The 17,938-nt window shown below is 41.3% G+C and overlaps 1 protein-coding gene across 3 annotated transcripts in view; it reads left to right on the top strand.

Annotated features, from left to right (window-relative positions):
- Window positions 1-17,938, top strand: part of HPSE2 (heparanase 2 (inactive)) — a 704,554-nt gene that overhangs the window by 568,050 nt on the left and 118,566 nt on the right. For all 3 annotated transcript variants that reach the window (XM_021072269.1, XM_021072270.1, XM_021072271.1), the window contains exons 8-9: window positions 256-362; window positions 3,600-3,714. In XM_021072269.1, coding sequence (XP_020927928.1) covers window positions 256-362; window positions 3,600-3,714 — 222 coding nt within the window. The remainder of the gene's footprint in view (window positions 1-255; window positions 363-3,599; window positions 3,715-17,938) is intronic.

Here is a 17,938-nt window from a genome sequence, read left to right as displayed (position 1 = left end):
AGGTTGCAGGTTCGGTCCCTGCCCTTGCTCAGTGGGTTAATGATCCGGCATTGCCGTGAGCTGTGGTGTAGGTTGCAGACGTGGCTCGGATCCCCTGTTGCTGTGGCTCTGGCGTAGGCCAGTGGCTACAACTCCAATTCGACCCCTAGCCTGGGAACCTCCATGTGCCGCGGGAGCGGCCCAAAGAAATAGCAAAAAGACAAAAAAAAAAAAAAAAAGTCTCATGATGTCCTTCTGCTTTTGTTGTGTGAACAGGTAGTTAACACATATACCCCAGGAAAGAAGATTTGGCTTGAAGGTGTGGTGACAACCTCAGCTGGAGGCACAAACAATCTATCAGATTCCTATGCTGCAGGATTCTTGTGAGTAACACTTGCAATTTCACTCACAAGGGCTTTGAGGAAAGAAGGACAGTGAAATTGCTCATTATTCTGCTCTTTGCGTGGGGTGGAGGTTTGTTTCCCATTGGAAATTCTTCATCCATTTATTTTTAAATGTTACAGTAACCATTCAGCAAATAGTTAGGGACTTGTCTAGATACTCAGCTCTCAGTTATAGACATTAAAACAAAAATAATAATAGTGGTAATAATCGTGATAGTAATAAGGGCTTTACTTTATGTCTACAGTATAAAACTCAATATAGATAACATACATTTTCTCATCTAATTTCCACCACAGTCCTGGGAGAGAGATAAGATTAAGACATGTGACACAGACAAACCCCTCAGGACTGCAGACTAACCAAGTGACCTATTCCTGATCCCATCTAGTCTGTGGTCCTGTTTTTTTGTCTGAGCAAAGTTCTCCTAAGAACTGCCTCCCTGCCCCCAACTACACATTTTTTTTGCTACCAACAGCCGCTCTTAATTATACAGCTATAGTTCCTCTCCATTAAGGCAGCTTCTCTAATACAGTTGTGAAGGACAAGTCAGGCTGTCCTGTAGATGGTGTTCACAGATGGAATCCTGAAAGATGCAGATGAAAAAAGGATGAGTCAGTGTGCTACAAAATGATGCCTAGAGTTTTCCAGCCCTGTCTCCTCACATGGTGTGGCATAGAGGGTTATTTAGTGAGCCTCCTTCAGAGGAAGGAAATGGAAGTGAATCAGCATTAGATACAGTGTTGCTGAGGGTCTTCTTTCAAAAATATTCTCCTCACCTGGTTCTACTGTGAGAAGCCAGGATGGCAGTCGGCACTACAGGAGGCTCCTTGAGTCAGAAGATGAATGGCCTTTGCTCAGCCATTGTAGAAGGACTCTACTCAGGGCCCAGCAAGCAGCCCGCTTGTACTGAGTGTTTTCGTGAGTATTCTTCCCTTTAGAGACTGATGTGAAATGAAAAACACCCAGGCCTTCATTGAGAGAGATCTGCCTTTTCATGAGCATCAGCCAAATATCCATAGATCTCTGCAGTCACTTTGCAAACATAGATAACTTAATTGTTTAAAATTTTGGTTGTAGTTCAGATGTCCAATGCCTGCTTGACACAGATCAAATGAACCAGCTCATTCTCCTTCTAGTCTTCTCTTTTACTTCTTTATCACCCATTTACTCTCAACTCCACTGGCAGTACCCAGATACATTCCCTCTGAATCCAGTTCTCCACAGGGCATAAATTGTTTCCTGGGGGGAAAAAAAGAATGTAAAGCATTCCAGGAAGCTTCAGAAGTCTAGCAAAGAATTGGAAAGAAAGCAACTTGCAACCCTTTTTCAGAATATGGCATAAATAGAAGCTTACCAGGACACGTACACATGCATGCACAAATTAGAATTCTCCACTGCCAAGTATTCAAGGGTGTTTCTTCCAGTCAGGGCTTTGAGAATCTTTGATGCACTACAGATACACCCTTGGCATATTGCTGTGTCTCCAGCACCTAATAGTGTCTGCCATGTAGTAGATATTCAATAAAATTTTGTAGATGGAAAAAAGTGGCTGTAGAAGCATCCTTGATGAGATATGCCAGTCATCTCTACTTAAGCACAAAAGGGACACCTGGAACACCATTTATTTCCCTGCATCAGGAGATTTATTATTATAAGAGGAAGGTGAGGATAACTCCAGAACTAACCCTTCTACTCAGAAAGGCCATTGGGAAGCAGGGGCTTTGGTTGTGGTCATTGTTAAATGGCCCAGACCCTGGATGTGCAAATAGGATAAGGGTTTGATGAGGCTGATGTATATTCTCCCCTCTCATTTTAGAGTTCCTTCAAAAACTCCCCATATACTAGCAAAAAACCCCCCCAAACAAACCCAGATTTACCAATTAATATTTATTTGTAGAGTATATATTCTTTAAAAATTGCTGTGCTAGGCTCTGTAGAGGTCTTATAAATGTGTACAAATGTGTATATACAGTGAGTTACATACCAGTGCTTTACAAATGACTCACATCGTCACATAGATGTTTTAATAAGTGAAGCCAAACGACATATGCTCAGGAAAAATTGTGAAATGCCTTATCTTTATGCTGAAAAGACTGAAGCTCCAAGTCACATTCTTACACATATATTAGTACAATTACAGTTTTCCTAGGAGTTCCCACTGTGGCTCAGCAGATTAAGAATCCAGCTAGTATCCACGAGGATGCAGGTTTGATCCCTGGCCTCGATAAGTAGGTTAAGGATCCAGCGTCGCCTTGAGTTGTGGTATAGGTCACAGGTGCAGCTCGGATCCCACATTGCTGTGGCTGTGGCGTAGGCCAGCAGCTGCAGCTCAGATTTGACCCCTAGCCTGGGAACTTCCATATGCCACAGGTGCAGCCCTGAAAAACAAAAACAAACAAACATATCCCTATGTTTCAGAAGAATACAAAGAAAGAAGAGAAATCAATTCACAAATGAATAAATGAATTAAATGTGTAAATGATGAAGGATGAAGACAGAGTTAGCAGTGGGTGTTGGAAGAACCAGGAGGGCAGTATTTTTGAAGGACAGCATGCCCTGGAGAGTATGGAGTGATGGGATATGTGATAAGTGTGAACAATGCTGGTCCGCCATTGAAGCATGTGTATGCTGGTAACATACTCCAACCCCCGTATAGTTATAGTGCCAAGGGAAATTCTTACTGCATTAACTACTAACAGTGGTATATTAGGGATGCAAATGACTGGACCACTCTTGCACAGGCCATAAGAGTATGTGGGTAAGAGTCCCATGAAAAGTACGTGTATGGTAAATAGGTGCAAGCAGGGGAGTTTGAATGATAGAAAATATAGCGAGGGTGCTTCTGTGATTGTGTGTCCTGTGGTCAAGGGGGATGACTTTAGGCTTACAAATGGGTATTTAGGGTATTCACTTTATTTGTTAGTATTATAGGAATAAGAGGTAAATCTTTAGCAACAAGTTATTTTATGACCAAGGGCAATTCATTTTACTCCCCTGGACCTCTGTTTATTTTCTTACAAAACGAAGAGGTTGGGTTTGATAATCTCTAAAATTTCTTCCATCTGTACATTCCTGCTTAAAATAATCTCCTTTAAAGTACTAAGTAAATTTGATGGGTGTTGGGGGGTTGGTGTGTATGTTAGCCAATTTCTATAGAGCTTGCCATATGCCACTTTTAAATGTATTGATGTAGCTTTTTTCCTCCTGCTATTTAGATGGTTGAACACTTTAGGAATGCTGGCCAATCAGGGCATTGATGTTGTGATACGGCACTCATTTTTTGACCACGGATACAATCACCTCGTGGACCAGAATTTTAACCCATTACCGGTAAGTGTGAGATAAAGATTCCCAACTCCTTTTCTGTGTTCTTCAGTTCTTTTGATCATGCTTTGTTCCACACTGGGAGAACTTTTCTCCTCCTTCTGTTACCAGTTAATTTCATAAATCGGATAGAAGCATTCTTAACTCATTTTACAGACTCTTGGCTTCACTTTCCACATATACCCCAATATGTATACGTGTATGTACATATGCATTTATGCATATACACATATATACATTTATATATACTTATATATTTATTTACTGCCATTATTTTAACAAACCTTGTGCAGTTGAGATTCCACATCTACTAGTGGCCCGTTTGAACTCTGCTTGAGAGTGAATTTTTCCAGATTGTTTCCTTTTAATGCTAATAGGAGACATTAGTTAATGTCAGATGCAACATGTTGAAAGCAGATGGGAGAGTGTTGGCCAAGATCAGATACAGTGGGAACCCATCCCTTGGAGAGTGGCTGAAGTGCACTTAGACTAGGTGTTGATCCCTGTGTAATAATGAGGGGACTTGCCGAGGGCATCACCTTCTCTAGGAAAGCAAAGGAAAGGGAAGGCTAAAGAAGAATGGTCAAAGCAGAGATCTGGGTTTGTCCAGTGTCTTCACTGACCAATCAAGGAAATCCCACTTAGTCCAGAAAAACTGTACTTATCAGAAATATTACATGGGTTATCCTTCTCACAGATGTATTGGTCATGGTAAAAGGTCAGAGTCCTCTCATTAACTCACAGAACAACAGAGCTGGGATTCCTCTTCACAATGATCCAGTTCTACCTCGTGTAACAGAGGGACTGATAGCCCAGCCTGTGGGGGAAGGAGACATGTACAGACAGCCCTTGAACCTGTCCCTGTGCTCTGGTCCAGTGCTTCTCCCACAGAATTACTGCTGCCCTGGACTCCACAGTAAACAAACCCAACTGGAACCAGTGAGTGTTCCTGCCATTTGCTTTCCTCTGCCCGTTTCAACCCTCGCATTCTTCTCATCACCCCAGCCCTGAACCAGGTGGCCTCCAAGCCCAGAGCACAGACTATCTTAGCACTCAACAGCACCATTTCCATGTCTGAAAAGCATCCCTCTAGACTACTAAGTAATTATTGTATTCCTGATTGTTCATGACTTGAGATAAATCACAAATGTTAAAGCTGACTGGCACAGTTGCTTTTATTCACAGGGCCGGGATACCTCCCTCTCACTGTGTGGGTTGCAGAGGGATGGTGAGGGAATTTTCAGTTTGGAACCATAGAAGGTTTTGTTTGTTGTTTGTTTTGAGCTCATAAACTTGTAATGATAAAACAAAATAATAATTAGAAAAGCATCTATCGAAATGCAAGCACTGAACAAATAAATATCACACAAATGTAAATATTTATTGACCATCAGGCACTGGGGAGGAGACCAGTAGTGGATGACTGGATAAGGAGATAATAGAATACTATAAGAGGGGGTCAGCGAGGGCTCCTCTAGAGTGCGTGCACAGGAAGGCTTCTCTAAGAAGGTAACATGTGAGTCAAGAGCCCAGTGACAAGAAGGACCCAGACATACAGATTTTGCAGAAGAGCTTTCAGGAGCAGGAAGGGACTAACGCAAAGGCTCCGAGGCAGGAACAGAGTTGGTGTGTTTGAGGAAAGTTAAGAACCTCAAAATGCTGGGGGCTGGCAGGGAAGAGCGACTGGTTGGACTTGTGGCCAGCCTGGGTCAGAGCACACAGAGTTTTGGAAGCTGAATGGGATGACTTTTATTGTAAGTAATATGAAAAGCCATTGGAGTGTTTTCCGCAGAGAAGTACCATGATCTAACGTACATTTTAAAAAGACCACCCTGGGAGTTCCTGTCATGGCTCAGTGGTTAACGAATCTGACTAGGAACCATGAGGTTGCGGGTTCGATCCCTGGCCTTGCTCAGTGGGTTAAGGATCCGGCGTTGCTGTGAGCTGTGGTGTAGGTTGCAGACGCAGCTCGGATCCTGCATTGCTGTGGCTATGGTGTAGGCTGGAGACTATAGCTCCGATTCGATCCCTAGCCTAGGAGCGTCCATATGCTGCAGGAGTGGCCCTGGAAAAGGCAAAAAGACAATAAATAAATAAATACATAAATACATAAATAAATAAAAAGATCACCCTGGTAAAATTAATGCATCAAATGTTGGTTACATGTTTAATAATGTGAATAATATTTGATTTAGGGACCACTTTCATGTACCACACATCAATAATATTCTGAATGCTCTGTCCTTCCTTCCCTCTTTCCTTCCTTTTTCCTGTCTTTCCTTCTTACCTTTATTCCTTCCTTCACACATTCAAATCTCATTTACTCCTCCTGATCATGTACTTTATACTGATCACTGTTCCTGGCAACGTGCCACTGGATGAACCAAAACGACGAGGTCCCTGACCTCTTGCAGCTTATCATCTAGTGAAGTGTACTGAAAAATGGAAAGTATATAAGCACATGAATAAGATAAATGCACTTTGTCATAATTGCTCTAAAGAAAGTCTAGTGAGATAAGTATGATTATTTATACTTATTTTGATGAAGAGAAACTAGGGTTTCTCTAGTTGCATATCAGCTCTCTGTACCTTTGCATGGCCATGTGTATGTTAAGTAACTTATCCAAGATTAGACAGGTAATAAGAGCTGTGTGTCCTGCACACTCTCTTTGGTGTCTGTGCTGCGGTCTGAGGCCACTGTTTGCATCAGAATTGAGTCCAGAGGTGGAAAGGGGCATCTTGAGGAACTGGAGAGAAGAACACGTAGGCTGGAAAAAAATGGTCTTTGGGTGACTGGACAGGTTTGATTTCTAGGGTTGGACACACCCAGATTGCACATCAGCTCTCTGTACCTTTGCATGGCCATGTGTATGTTAAAGATGCAAGTTCTCATGGCTTTGTCCTCCCCAAATGAGAGATAATGCAGGTGACTTCCTTTAAAAGCATAGCTCGGGACACCTCGGTTGATAGGTATAGCACAGCGCAGAAGCTCATTGGAGATTAAAACAAGTCCTACTGATTCAGCACAAAGACTCAAATGATCTGGGCAGCTGTATTTATGGAAATACCAAGCTCTAATAATAATAGTAATAATAATAATAATAAACCTGTGTGTAAAAGCACTTTAAAAGGTGGCAGTCTTTTTATCTTTCTTTGCATTAATACATTCTTCACCTTATGAGCACAGAACTTGGCAGCTGGGAGAGTGTGTCCTAAGTCTTCTGGAAAGAATTTACTAGGCTAGACCAGGGCACCAACCTGACAGACCTTGTCAGCAAGCCCCTGGGATGGGATGTGTAATGGAGACAGACTTAACAGTCATATTGGTTGCCACTTCAGAGAGTTGTGCCGTTGATATCCAAACACTGCCAGTAAAAAACTTGTGGATTTTACATTGCGATTAAATCTTTGAGAGTGTTAAGAGTTTAGGGCCTTAGTGAGTTGTGTTTTGGTTGCCTCCCAGAAAAAAATCAGTATTTTCTATTCCATTCCTACAAATCAGCTCACTGAATTTCAGGAAAAGACATTATTAGCAAATACTGGGGTTTTTTTCTGTTATTGTTGTCATAGGGTCTTAGCCCAATGGTTCCTCAATCCATATCCCATATTATCCCTCCACCCACCCAGTCAACTTTGATTTGAATTTGTAGGATTCCAGCCCAGCTCGGACAGGGCCATTCTAATAGCGCCATTGCAATCTAAGGTAAGAGAGAATGTGAAGGTGGTCCTTTAAAAAAAAAAAAAAAAAAAAAAAAAAACTTGTCTTGAGAAAAGTTCATTTTCAACTGCATCCCATGTTCTTTCTGGCTGTTCCTCTAGAAAAGTGCCAGCTTTTCTCCTGTTGTGAGTTTTTCCTTCTCCTGGGAAGAGGAGAACATTTAGTTCAGCAGTGCTTCATCACTCAACTCCCACCCCTTTCCCTTGACCTCCTTGTCATTGGGAAAGAGGGAATGTGTGAGTCTCCACAGCCTGTCAGCCAGTCACGGACTCCCTTGGGAATAAGGGATGTTTGTGCAGAAGAGTTCTGCACATTCAGTGGACATAGTCCAGACCCCACCAGCCGTGGGCATTTCTCCTAAGAGAGGGTTTGGGAATTTAGCTTGTTGCTTTTTTAAAGAGCTTGATTTACAGAGCTTTCAGGGAAAGGAATGGTGAATTACTAGTCAACATCTTCTTAACTCCCACGCCAGCCTAGCAAATATAATTCAATTCAAAAAACATCGACACTTCAAATGTGTCTGGCTCTAGGCTAGGTATTCTGGGGACATGCAAATAAATAAGATTCGGTTCCCTCATCTGTAGAACTAACAATCTGGTGTGTGTTTGTGTTTGAGGGATTACATTTTAGTCCTTTGCTTAGAATGAAAGAGAGAGCTAGTTCACATTGGATAGCCTTTTCCACACTGGGCGTAATGGTAGGGATATTTATATTTGCTGTCAACATTCTTTTTTGCTGACTGCCCCGCATGGATAATAATAAACATTCAGTTCAGCCCAGTGCACACTTACTGAACACTTGCTCTGGAATACAGTCAGTGGTCATAATTGGCATACAACTCTCCAGTTTATGGTGGGATTGAACCTATAGTGTGGTTCCCATAGCAACATGCCCTGAGCCAAGTCACCACTATTCAGAGGCTGTTTGGCTATTGGAAAGAAAGAAACCCTGCATCTTCTTTTTTTTTTTATTAAAGTATAGTTGATTTACAATATTATGCCAATTTCTGCTATATAGAAAAGTGATTCAGTCATATATATATAATCTATATATATATATATATATATATATCCTTTTTATATTATTTTCCATCATATTCTGTCCCTGTGCTGTACAGCAAGACCTCATTGCTTATTCATTCTATGTCTCTACTAACCTTGAACTCCAAATCCCTCCCATTCCCTCCACCCACCCCCTGGGCAACCACAAGTCTGTTCTCCATGTCTGTGAGTCTGTTTTGTAGATAGGTTCATTTGTGCCATATTTTAGGTGCCACATATAAGTGATATCAGATGGTATTTGCCTTTCTCTTTCTGACTTACTTCACTTAGTATGAGAATCTCTAGTTGTATCCACGTTGCTGCAAGTGGCACTGTTTCATTCTTTTATATGGTTAAGTAATATGCCATTGTATATATGCACCACATTTTCTCAAGGCATTCATCTGTTGGTGGACATATAGGTTGTTTCCGTGTGCTGGTTATTGTGAATAGTGCTGCTATGAACATTGCGGTGCATGTATCTTTTCGAATTATCGTTTTTTCCAGATACATGCCCAGGAGTGGGATTGCTGGGTCATATGGTAGTTATATTTTTAGTTAAGAAACTCTGAATCTTAATGGTGCCTACATAACTCTACTTGTTAGCCTGACACAGGGATGAGATCCTGGGTGCTCCATCTTTGTCTTCCATTGCAACGTTAGATAGTGGCTTTATGCACTACACAGCCATGGTATGGACACAGGATCAGCTTAAATTTGTCCATTTCCTGAGGAAGAACATCTAGTTATAAAACCATGTCCCACTGATGCTGGATTTTGCATAATTTCTTCTTGTGCAACACCGCTGAATGAGGAGGCCTCAGGGGAAGCAGCAGGAGCCTGGTACTATGTCACAAGAGTCAGAGGTTCCAGATTCCAGTCCAGGCTCTGCCATTCATTAAATGTGTATCTTTGGGTTCCAATTTTCTCATCACTCAAATTGCAATAAAAATGTCTCCTCTGTCTGCCTCCAAAAGATATTGTTATAATCCTTAAGAAAACTAGATATGACAATAAGATTCTGATTTGCTGTCACACACACATAGAAAAGCCCTGGAAGGGACGACATCTGAATGTTAAGAGGGGTTTTCTTTGGGTGGTAGGATTACAGATAGATTTTACTTTTTGTATGTAAAATTGCTGCAATTATTATTACTTTAATATTCTGAAAATGGGGCTATTTTTAAAAGAAAAAAATAGAGTGTTTGAAAGAATTAAGTGTTCTATTACCCTTGTTCTATGTGCTTGATACCGTGCTGGACACTGGAGAGACACTGTCCTTGGCCTCAGGGAACTAACATTGTGGGTGGGAGACAAGACTGTGCTTTGACAGGACAGAAGATGAACAGAAGCCATCCTGGGGGGAGGACAGGCATGCGGCATCAAGGAAGGCTCTCTGGAACTGGATCTTGAAGGAGAAGGCAAGTTAGCCATAGGGAGAAGAGTTTGGGGTCTGGGGAGAATCTTCCAGATGGAGGCAATAGCATGTACAAAGGGTACAAAGACATTAATTTTCCAGAGTCATGGTGGATGGATTATGAAAAATTACTTAGGAAAGCTTTTACCATCACTGTCTGCTGGCCACACAGGGTGTGTGAAAATTATGGCATTTCAAAGCTCTGGAGGTGGTGGGGCAGGGGTGGTGTGAAACCACGCCAAACCAGCCGATGACCTGTTTCTTAGTGCAGCCTCCTTTCTCTTTCTTTTCTTTCCCGTGGGAGCCATCAGGAAGATGAAAGAAGCAGAGAGTACCTGTTTAGGGGTAACTGTGATGTGAAACCCAATCCTCTCATTAGAGGCCCTGACAAAGACTTCTCCATGTGCAACCTTCCTTTGTGGGAACCTGTGGCTGCTGAGAGAAGGCCTCCTCAGCTGCAGGATCAATCACTGGGACTCAGGCCGGCTCCGTGTCAGTAGCTGAAGCGCCTGGGCTGCATGCCCAGCGGGCATGACTTGCTTCTTTCCTCCTCTCTGCCTCTAAACCCGGGCCTCTTGCATCAGAGCCTATGCCTTCACCATCTGACCAGGCAAGCAGCTCTTTGCCCCTAATGCTTTAGACAGAAGCCCCTCTGATTTTTAACTGACAGTCCTCCTTTCCTTGCTTCCTTATCATCCTGAGTGGTGGGCCTGGGATGTCTGTGACACATGTCCCCAGTTTAACAGCTCACCTTGGTGGCATCTGCCTCAGGAGGTAGAAAGAGCTCTGTCCCTGGAATCAGGAGATGCTGGCTGCAGGGCAGCCCCACAGCGTTCAGGTTGCTAGTCTGCATTTCCTGCTTTGTAAAACGGGGGCTAACTGTGCTGGGGTTGGGGAGTGGGGAGTATTCGAATGTAGTGCTTAAAAGTGTTGGCTTTGGAATCACAGTGACCTGAGTTTCAAACCCAGCTCTGCCATTTACTGCTGTGTCCCTGGACAGCTTACTAAACCTCAGCACTCATCCATTTCCCCTCATAAAATGGAGACAATAATAACGTCTCTCTCAGAGCATTGTTGGAAAGGATTGGAAGAGCCAATGCATATGTATCTTTTATCACATAGTATGTACTCAGCAAATGTCAGCTGCTGTTGTTATTTATAAAGTTACTTTGTAAAATGTCAAATTCTTTAAGTTGTAATAATTATCATTAACAACTTGAATGTAATGTGGCAAGATAATATATATTTGAATATTTGTATAGATGTCTGGAAATCAATCAAGTAACAATAACTAAAGTATGAAAAGTAGATTTTTTTTTGGTAAAAAGTTACCAGAAAATTAAAATAAAGGGGGGAGACTGTGATTCCTGCACTTGAAAAGAATGGACTGCAAATGGTTAAAGGCAAACTAAAAATTACATTTTGTTTTCCTCCAGAGAAAATGCTGCCAGCCTTTCCCAGTGAAGGCAATTAAGGCAGTAACCACACTGCAATATTAGCTCTAACACCTTCATTTGGTATTTATAAATGGCCCAATAAACCCTGGAAATCATGTATGTCTCAGCAAAGTGCTAATGACAGCACATTATGTGAATCACTGAGAAGCAACAATTGAAACTCTTACTTTGCCATCAACCATTTATATTGTTTCCAGATTGCAATACTGAGGGATTACAGCTACAGCAAATTGTGTGGCAACCTAAATAAATTAGGGAGTGGGGGAAGAAGCAATTACAGCCTCATTGCATTTGAGTTTACGAGCTTAAGTGTGCCATCCTCGAAGCAACCTTCAGATGATGGAGGAGCAAGGCCAGCCCTGGAAATGAGAAAAGCTGCACCTCACCTAACCTTATCAGTTCACCAGAATATTATCTAAAAATAATCTGACTGTAAAGAGAGGAAGGGAAGGAGAAAGAAAAAAGAAAAGAGAGGGGAAAAAAATGGAATGCCCTTTAGTGGGTTGGAAGGATCTTTTGTGAGTGCCCCACAGGATGACAAACTTAAGGTTATTTCATCTTGAACATTATATTTGCAAACACTAAGGGCACGATGGTGTCTGGTTATGAGATTTAGGAATCAAGAAATAGGCCTCTCATAGAAGTGATCATAAGAGTCAAACATAATACATTGTTTTTTCTAACTCAATTAGGGGGTTTTAGGGATTTGTTTAAATAAAAGCAGAAGTCTTTAAAAATAGAAATAGATTTGCACTTCTCTTATAATCAACGATGCTGAGCATTTTTTCATGTGTTTGCTGGCCATCTGTATATCTTCCTTGGAGAAATGTCTATTCAGGTCTTTTGCCCATTTTTCCATTGATTGATTGGCTTTTTTGCTGTCAGGTTGTATAAGTTGTTTATATATTCTAGAGATTAAGCCCTTGTCGGTTGCATCATTTGAAACTATTTTCTCCCATTCTGAAAGTTGTCTTTTTGTTTTCTTTTTGGTTTCCTTTGCTGTGCAAAAGCTTTTCAGTTTGATGAGGTCCCATGGGTTTATTTTTGCTCTAATTTCTATTGCTTTGGGAGACTGACCTGAGAAAATATTCATGATGTTGATGTCAGAGAGTGTTTTGCCTATGTTTTCTTCTAGGAGTTTGATGGTGTCCTGTCGTATATTTAAGTCTTTCAGCCATTTGGAATTTATTTTTGTGCATGGTGTGAGGGTGTGTTCTAGTTTCATTGCTTTGCATACCGCTGTCCAGGTTTCCCAGCAATGCTTGCTGAATAGACTTTCTTTTTCCCATTTTATGTTCTTGCCTCCCTTGTCAAAGATTAATTGGCCATAGGTGTCAGGGCTTATTTCCGGGTTCTCTATTCTGTTCCATTGATCTGTCTGTCTGTCTGTCTGTTTTGATACCAGTACCACACTGTTTTGATGACTGTGGCTTTGTAGTATTTCTTGAAGTCTGGGAGAGTTATTCCTCCTTTTTGTTTCTCAGGATTGCTTTGGCGATTCTGGGTCTTTTGCTGTTCCATATAAATGTTTGGATTGTTTGTTCTAGTTCTGTGAAAAAAGTCATGGGCCAACAAACTGCTGGGTACAGTTTATCTCAGGTCCCCCGTACCCTGATTCCTGACCCTTCCTGTGCCACCAGCAGTTGGCAAACTGCTTTGCTTCCTGTCTCTCTGTGTGAATAATGGTATCCCACCGCCTGCCCCTGTGGCTGGCGTCCTCAACCAAGCTTGATGCCTGCAGCGTTTCCCTGTCACTGACCTGACCATCGCCATGTGCACCCTGTCACCTCTCAGCAGGCTTTGAAATAAAAATCGCAGAATAATGATACTTGTGAAAGCTGGTGATAAACATTTAGAGGTTGGTCATACTACTCTATTTTTGTGTATCTTTAAAAATTTCAGTAATTTTTTTTTTTAACGTCCTCACGCTGGGATGTTGTGACATATGATAAAGCAAAGTGCTATTTTAGTTGCTCTGGGACATAAAAGATAAAGTCAGAGTCCTTCTATGTTTACAGTTGTATGGGGTGACAAAACATAGAGTCTTGGAGAGAGAGCTAGAGGGTGCTTTAAGGTTTGACTTTTTCACTCAGTCTCTCCAAAGCCAGACCTCTCAGTAGGAGATATTACTGGTGACTGCAGGGGAGAACCAGGAAGGCTTGTGCAGTAAGATGTCATTAGTGGACATTTGTAAGATGAGTTACCCAAAGAATACATGTTCCTGAGAAACTCCTTGCCCCCGGGGCACCTTCTGCTGAGACAGCGGGAAAGAAGGAATGCCTTAGGATAGAAGGAAGACCAGGCGTTCTAGATCTGATTCCAGTTTCTGCCACCAACTCACACATCTGGGGCACGGGGCACTCTAGGTCCACTGCAGATGTGAGTGTTGAACTCAACCACGTCCGCTCTGATGTTTTCTGATTTATTGTCAAGATTTCGGTACTGATGTCTTCATACAAACTTCCCAGCTGAACTGACACCAATGAAACCTTTCAAAATGAAACTAAACCATACTACTTTACTTTTAAATCATTCAGGGCACAATTCCTCTTTTCTCAAGACTCTTATAACCCTGTTATAGTAATTATCACTTTCTTTTGTTGTTAGAGTTGTTTGGGTGCATCTAATTTTCTCTCTCTGACTATAAGCTCCTTGAAAACAGAAGTCATCTCTCATGTCTTTATATCTCCCACAGTGCCCTGCTCATAGTCAATCCTTACTGAATTCTAAAGTTGCTCGATGACTGGGAATCTGGGGGCTGCTGTGCACTGCTCAGTAATGGAAATATAGAAGGCAGGCATTTATTGTCAGTTGATGAATGTGTACTGTGTACAGTGAGATAGTTAGCTTGGTCCTTAAGAGATTGAATTCTGGAGTCAGATCTGGATGTGAATTCCAGCTACACCGTCTACTTGCCATATCACATTTGGCAGATTCCTTCACTTTCCACCATCTGTATAATGAGGCTGCTAATAGTTTGTACATCACAGGGTTCTTGTGAATACTTAAGATAGTGCCTGACATGTGGTAAGTATATAATAATGTGATCATGATTACCTATTCTAAATATATAAAATTATTCCTTGGGCAGAAATTGCAGAAATATTTAACTCAGTCTTCCAAGACAGAGAAATAAAAGCAAAAATAAACAAATGAGACCTAATCAAACTTATAAGCTTTTGCAGAGCAAAGGAAGCCATAAATAAAATGAAAAGACAACCTACAGACTAGGAGAAAATATTTGCAAATGATATGATTGACAAGGGATTAATTTCCAAAATATACAAACAGCTTCTACAACTCAATATCAGAAAAACAAAGAACCTGAACAAGTTGGCAGAAGACTTAAATAGACATTTCTCCTAAGAAGACATACAGATGGCCAATAGGTACCTAAAAAGATACTCTACATCTCTAATTATGAGAGAAATGCAGATCAAAACTACAATGAGGAGTTCCCATTGTGGCACAGCAGAAACGAATCCAGCTAGTATCCATGAGGATGTTGGTTCAATCTCTGGCCTCCATCAGCGGTTTGGGGATCTGCGTTGCAGAGCTATGGTGCAGGTCACAGACGGGGATAGGATCCTCTGTTGCTGTGGCTCTGGCGTAGGTTGGCAGCTGTAGCTCCATTCACCCCCTAGCCTGGGAACTTCCATATGCCATGGATACAGCCCTGAAAAGCAAAACAAAACGAAACTGCAATGAGGTAACCAATCAGAATGGCCATCATCAAAAATTCTACAAATAATAAATGCTGGAGAGGGTGTGGAGAAAAGGGAACCCTCCTACACTGGTGGGAATTTAATTGATGAGCCACTGTGGAAAAGTGTATGGATGTTCCTTAAAAAATTAAAAATATGAGTTATTGCTGTGGCGCAATGGGTTAACAATCTGGCTTGTCTCTGTGGAGGTGCTGGTTTGATCCCCAGCCTGGTGCAGTGGGTTAAGAATCTGGCTTTGCCACAACTGTGGCATAGGTCACAGCTCTGGCTCAAATTTGATCCCTGGCCTGGGAACTTCCATATGCTGTGGTGGCCAAAAAAGAAAAAAAAAATCCTAAAAATAGAGCTGCCATGTGATCCAGCAATCCCACTCCTGGGAGTATATCCAGAAACATATGAAAACTCTACACTGGAAAGAGACATGCACACCAGTGTTCATAGCAGCACTATTCACAATAGCCAAGACATGGAAGCAACCTAAATGTCCATCTACGGATGAACAGATAAAGAAGATGTGACATATATAGACACATATATGTATCTATATATCCATAAAAAAGGAATGAAATACTGTCATTTGCAGCAACATGGATAGACCTAGAGATTATCATACTAAGTGAAGTAAGTCAGAGAAAGACAAATATATTATTTGGATGTAGAATCTAAAAAAAATACAAATCAACTTATTTATAAAACAGAAACAGACTCAAATTTATGGCTACCAAAGAGGAAAAGAGAAGGGGAGGGATAAATTAGGACTATGGATTAACATATATATATATTATATATATATATATATAATAAATAAACAACAAACATTTACTGCATAGCACAGGGAACTATATTCAATATCTTATAATAATCTATAACAGAAAGGAATCTGAAGCTGTACACTGAAATTAGAACAATATTGTAAATCAAGTATAGTTAAATCTAAATTTTTTTTCCTTGGAATGGGCTGAAATTCTAACATCTTGGGAATGATTGGAACACCTTGGAAACAGTCATCCTAACAGGCAGGTTCTACATACAAATAATCAATAATAGGAAACATTTTGGTTATAGTAATGTTAGTTGGCATATATAGATTGTCTAAGATCTTCAGAATCTTTCACACCTCATTTCATACTCCAGGAACCTATAAATTAGTAGTTTCCTTCTTGGCTTCTCTGGCTTTAGTTTTAATGTCCTATCCTAAGTTTCCACAGCTTATTTCTACCCAAGTCATCTGGCTTTCCCAGCTTCCTGATAAAGGCAGATAGATAGGATAGATATACACATCCTGTTCAGCAGAGGAAAAAACTGGGGCCCAGAGAGGTCCACCAATTTATTCAAGGGAACACAGTAAGGCAGAGCCAATGGTTCTGAGTTCTGTGATTCTTCATTTACTACTCATCTCCCTGCCTCTGGTTGGTGCGGCCACAGCTTTGTCAAGTTAAGGATTCAGGTTAAACATACCCACTAGTGGCCAAGGCAGAAACAAATGGCAATGAGGAAGTGAAAAAGGTGGCTTCAAAATAAGACCAAATGATTTAGAAGATAAAACCTAGGATTTAATAGCGGCTAACTCTTTTAGATTTACATTTTTTACTGAATAATGAAAAAACAAAAGGAAAAAAGGAATAAATTTTTAATTTCATGCACAGCAGTTTAGTTTTGTTGCTTTTACTGACTGTCTCTCCCTCTCTTATGGCAGCTATCATTTTGCCTTTATTATATATGTATATGTCTGCTTCCTTGAAAGTGGGACTATTCTGGAGTCCTCTTGTGGATTAAAAATCCAACGTCGTAGCTGCAGCAGCTCGGGTGGCTGCTGCTATGGCACGGGTTTGATCCCTGGCCCAGGAACTTATGCCGTGGGTGTGGACAAAAAAAAAAAAAAAAGAGAGAGAGAGAGAGAAAGAGAGAGAGACTACTTTAAAACCTTTCCACCAGTATAGGAGCTAAGCCATCCTCTAATGTTTAGCCATCTGATGATGGATGGCAGATCCAGTTCCAGAAGTCAAATTAAATTGTTTAGGAGAGCCACAGCATGGCATTTTCCTGAGGAAAATGATAATTAAAGTCCCTTCATTAATCTTACCTCCTGGGAAGTACTGCAAATATATATTCGAAGATTTGCCATGAATGCAAACTGATCTGGACCCTTGCCCTTGGGGACAAATGAAGGAAAAGTGTTGTCAGTGTCCAAGACAGTGTATCAAGTGCCATCAGTCTGTGCAATGGATTCAGCTGTGGCTACAATTTCTGGAACAGCAGGGCTGTAGGAGTAACAACTTAATTCAATTGTTGATAATCTACTATAAATCTCCAGTTCCCATTCCTCTGGACATACAGAGCTGTAGTATTGAGATATTACATCTCATAACATCCCTGCTTCCTTTTAGACCTTAATCGAGGCTGTGATTTCCCTTTCTCCCCCTGACCACCTTGAGATGGAACTGGGAGGTAGGCTGGGAATGATTTACATGTCCCAGCACATGTGAATATTTCCACTACATGTAAACATCCTACTTCTCTACATGTGACTCTTCTGGATCAGGAGAATGTCCTCTGGATAGTATGAGCATTCACAGAACAAACATGTAAAACATCAAGGCTGTATATTGGAAGCCACAACAAGACATTGAATTGGTTCAAAGGACCGCACCCACAAAGTCACTTTAGATTTATTTTCCCTGCTTATTGGTTGAATTCAAGAGCCCCCCCCGCCCCCCCTCCCCCCCGCGCCCCCCCCCCCCCCGCCAAATGAGTAGGATAGTGATTTGGGCACCTTGGATCTAACAGAACCAAAAGAGTTTGAGTTCCTTCCTCCCCAGTTTCCCAGCACACTTGAATGGATGCATATGGTCTTTGGTCCCCCTGGAGAAAGA

The sequence above is a fragment of the Sus scrofa genome, chromosome 14 (genome assembly GCF_000003025.6).
Source record: "Sus scrofa isolate TJ Tabasco breed Duroc chromosome 14, Sscrofa11.1, whole genome shotgun sequence".
NCBI lineage: Eukaryota > Metazoa > Chordata > Mammalia > Artiodactyla > Suidae > Sus > Sus scrofa.
This window is presented reverse-complemented; position numbering and strand designations above follow the sequence as displayed.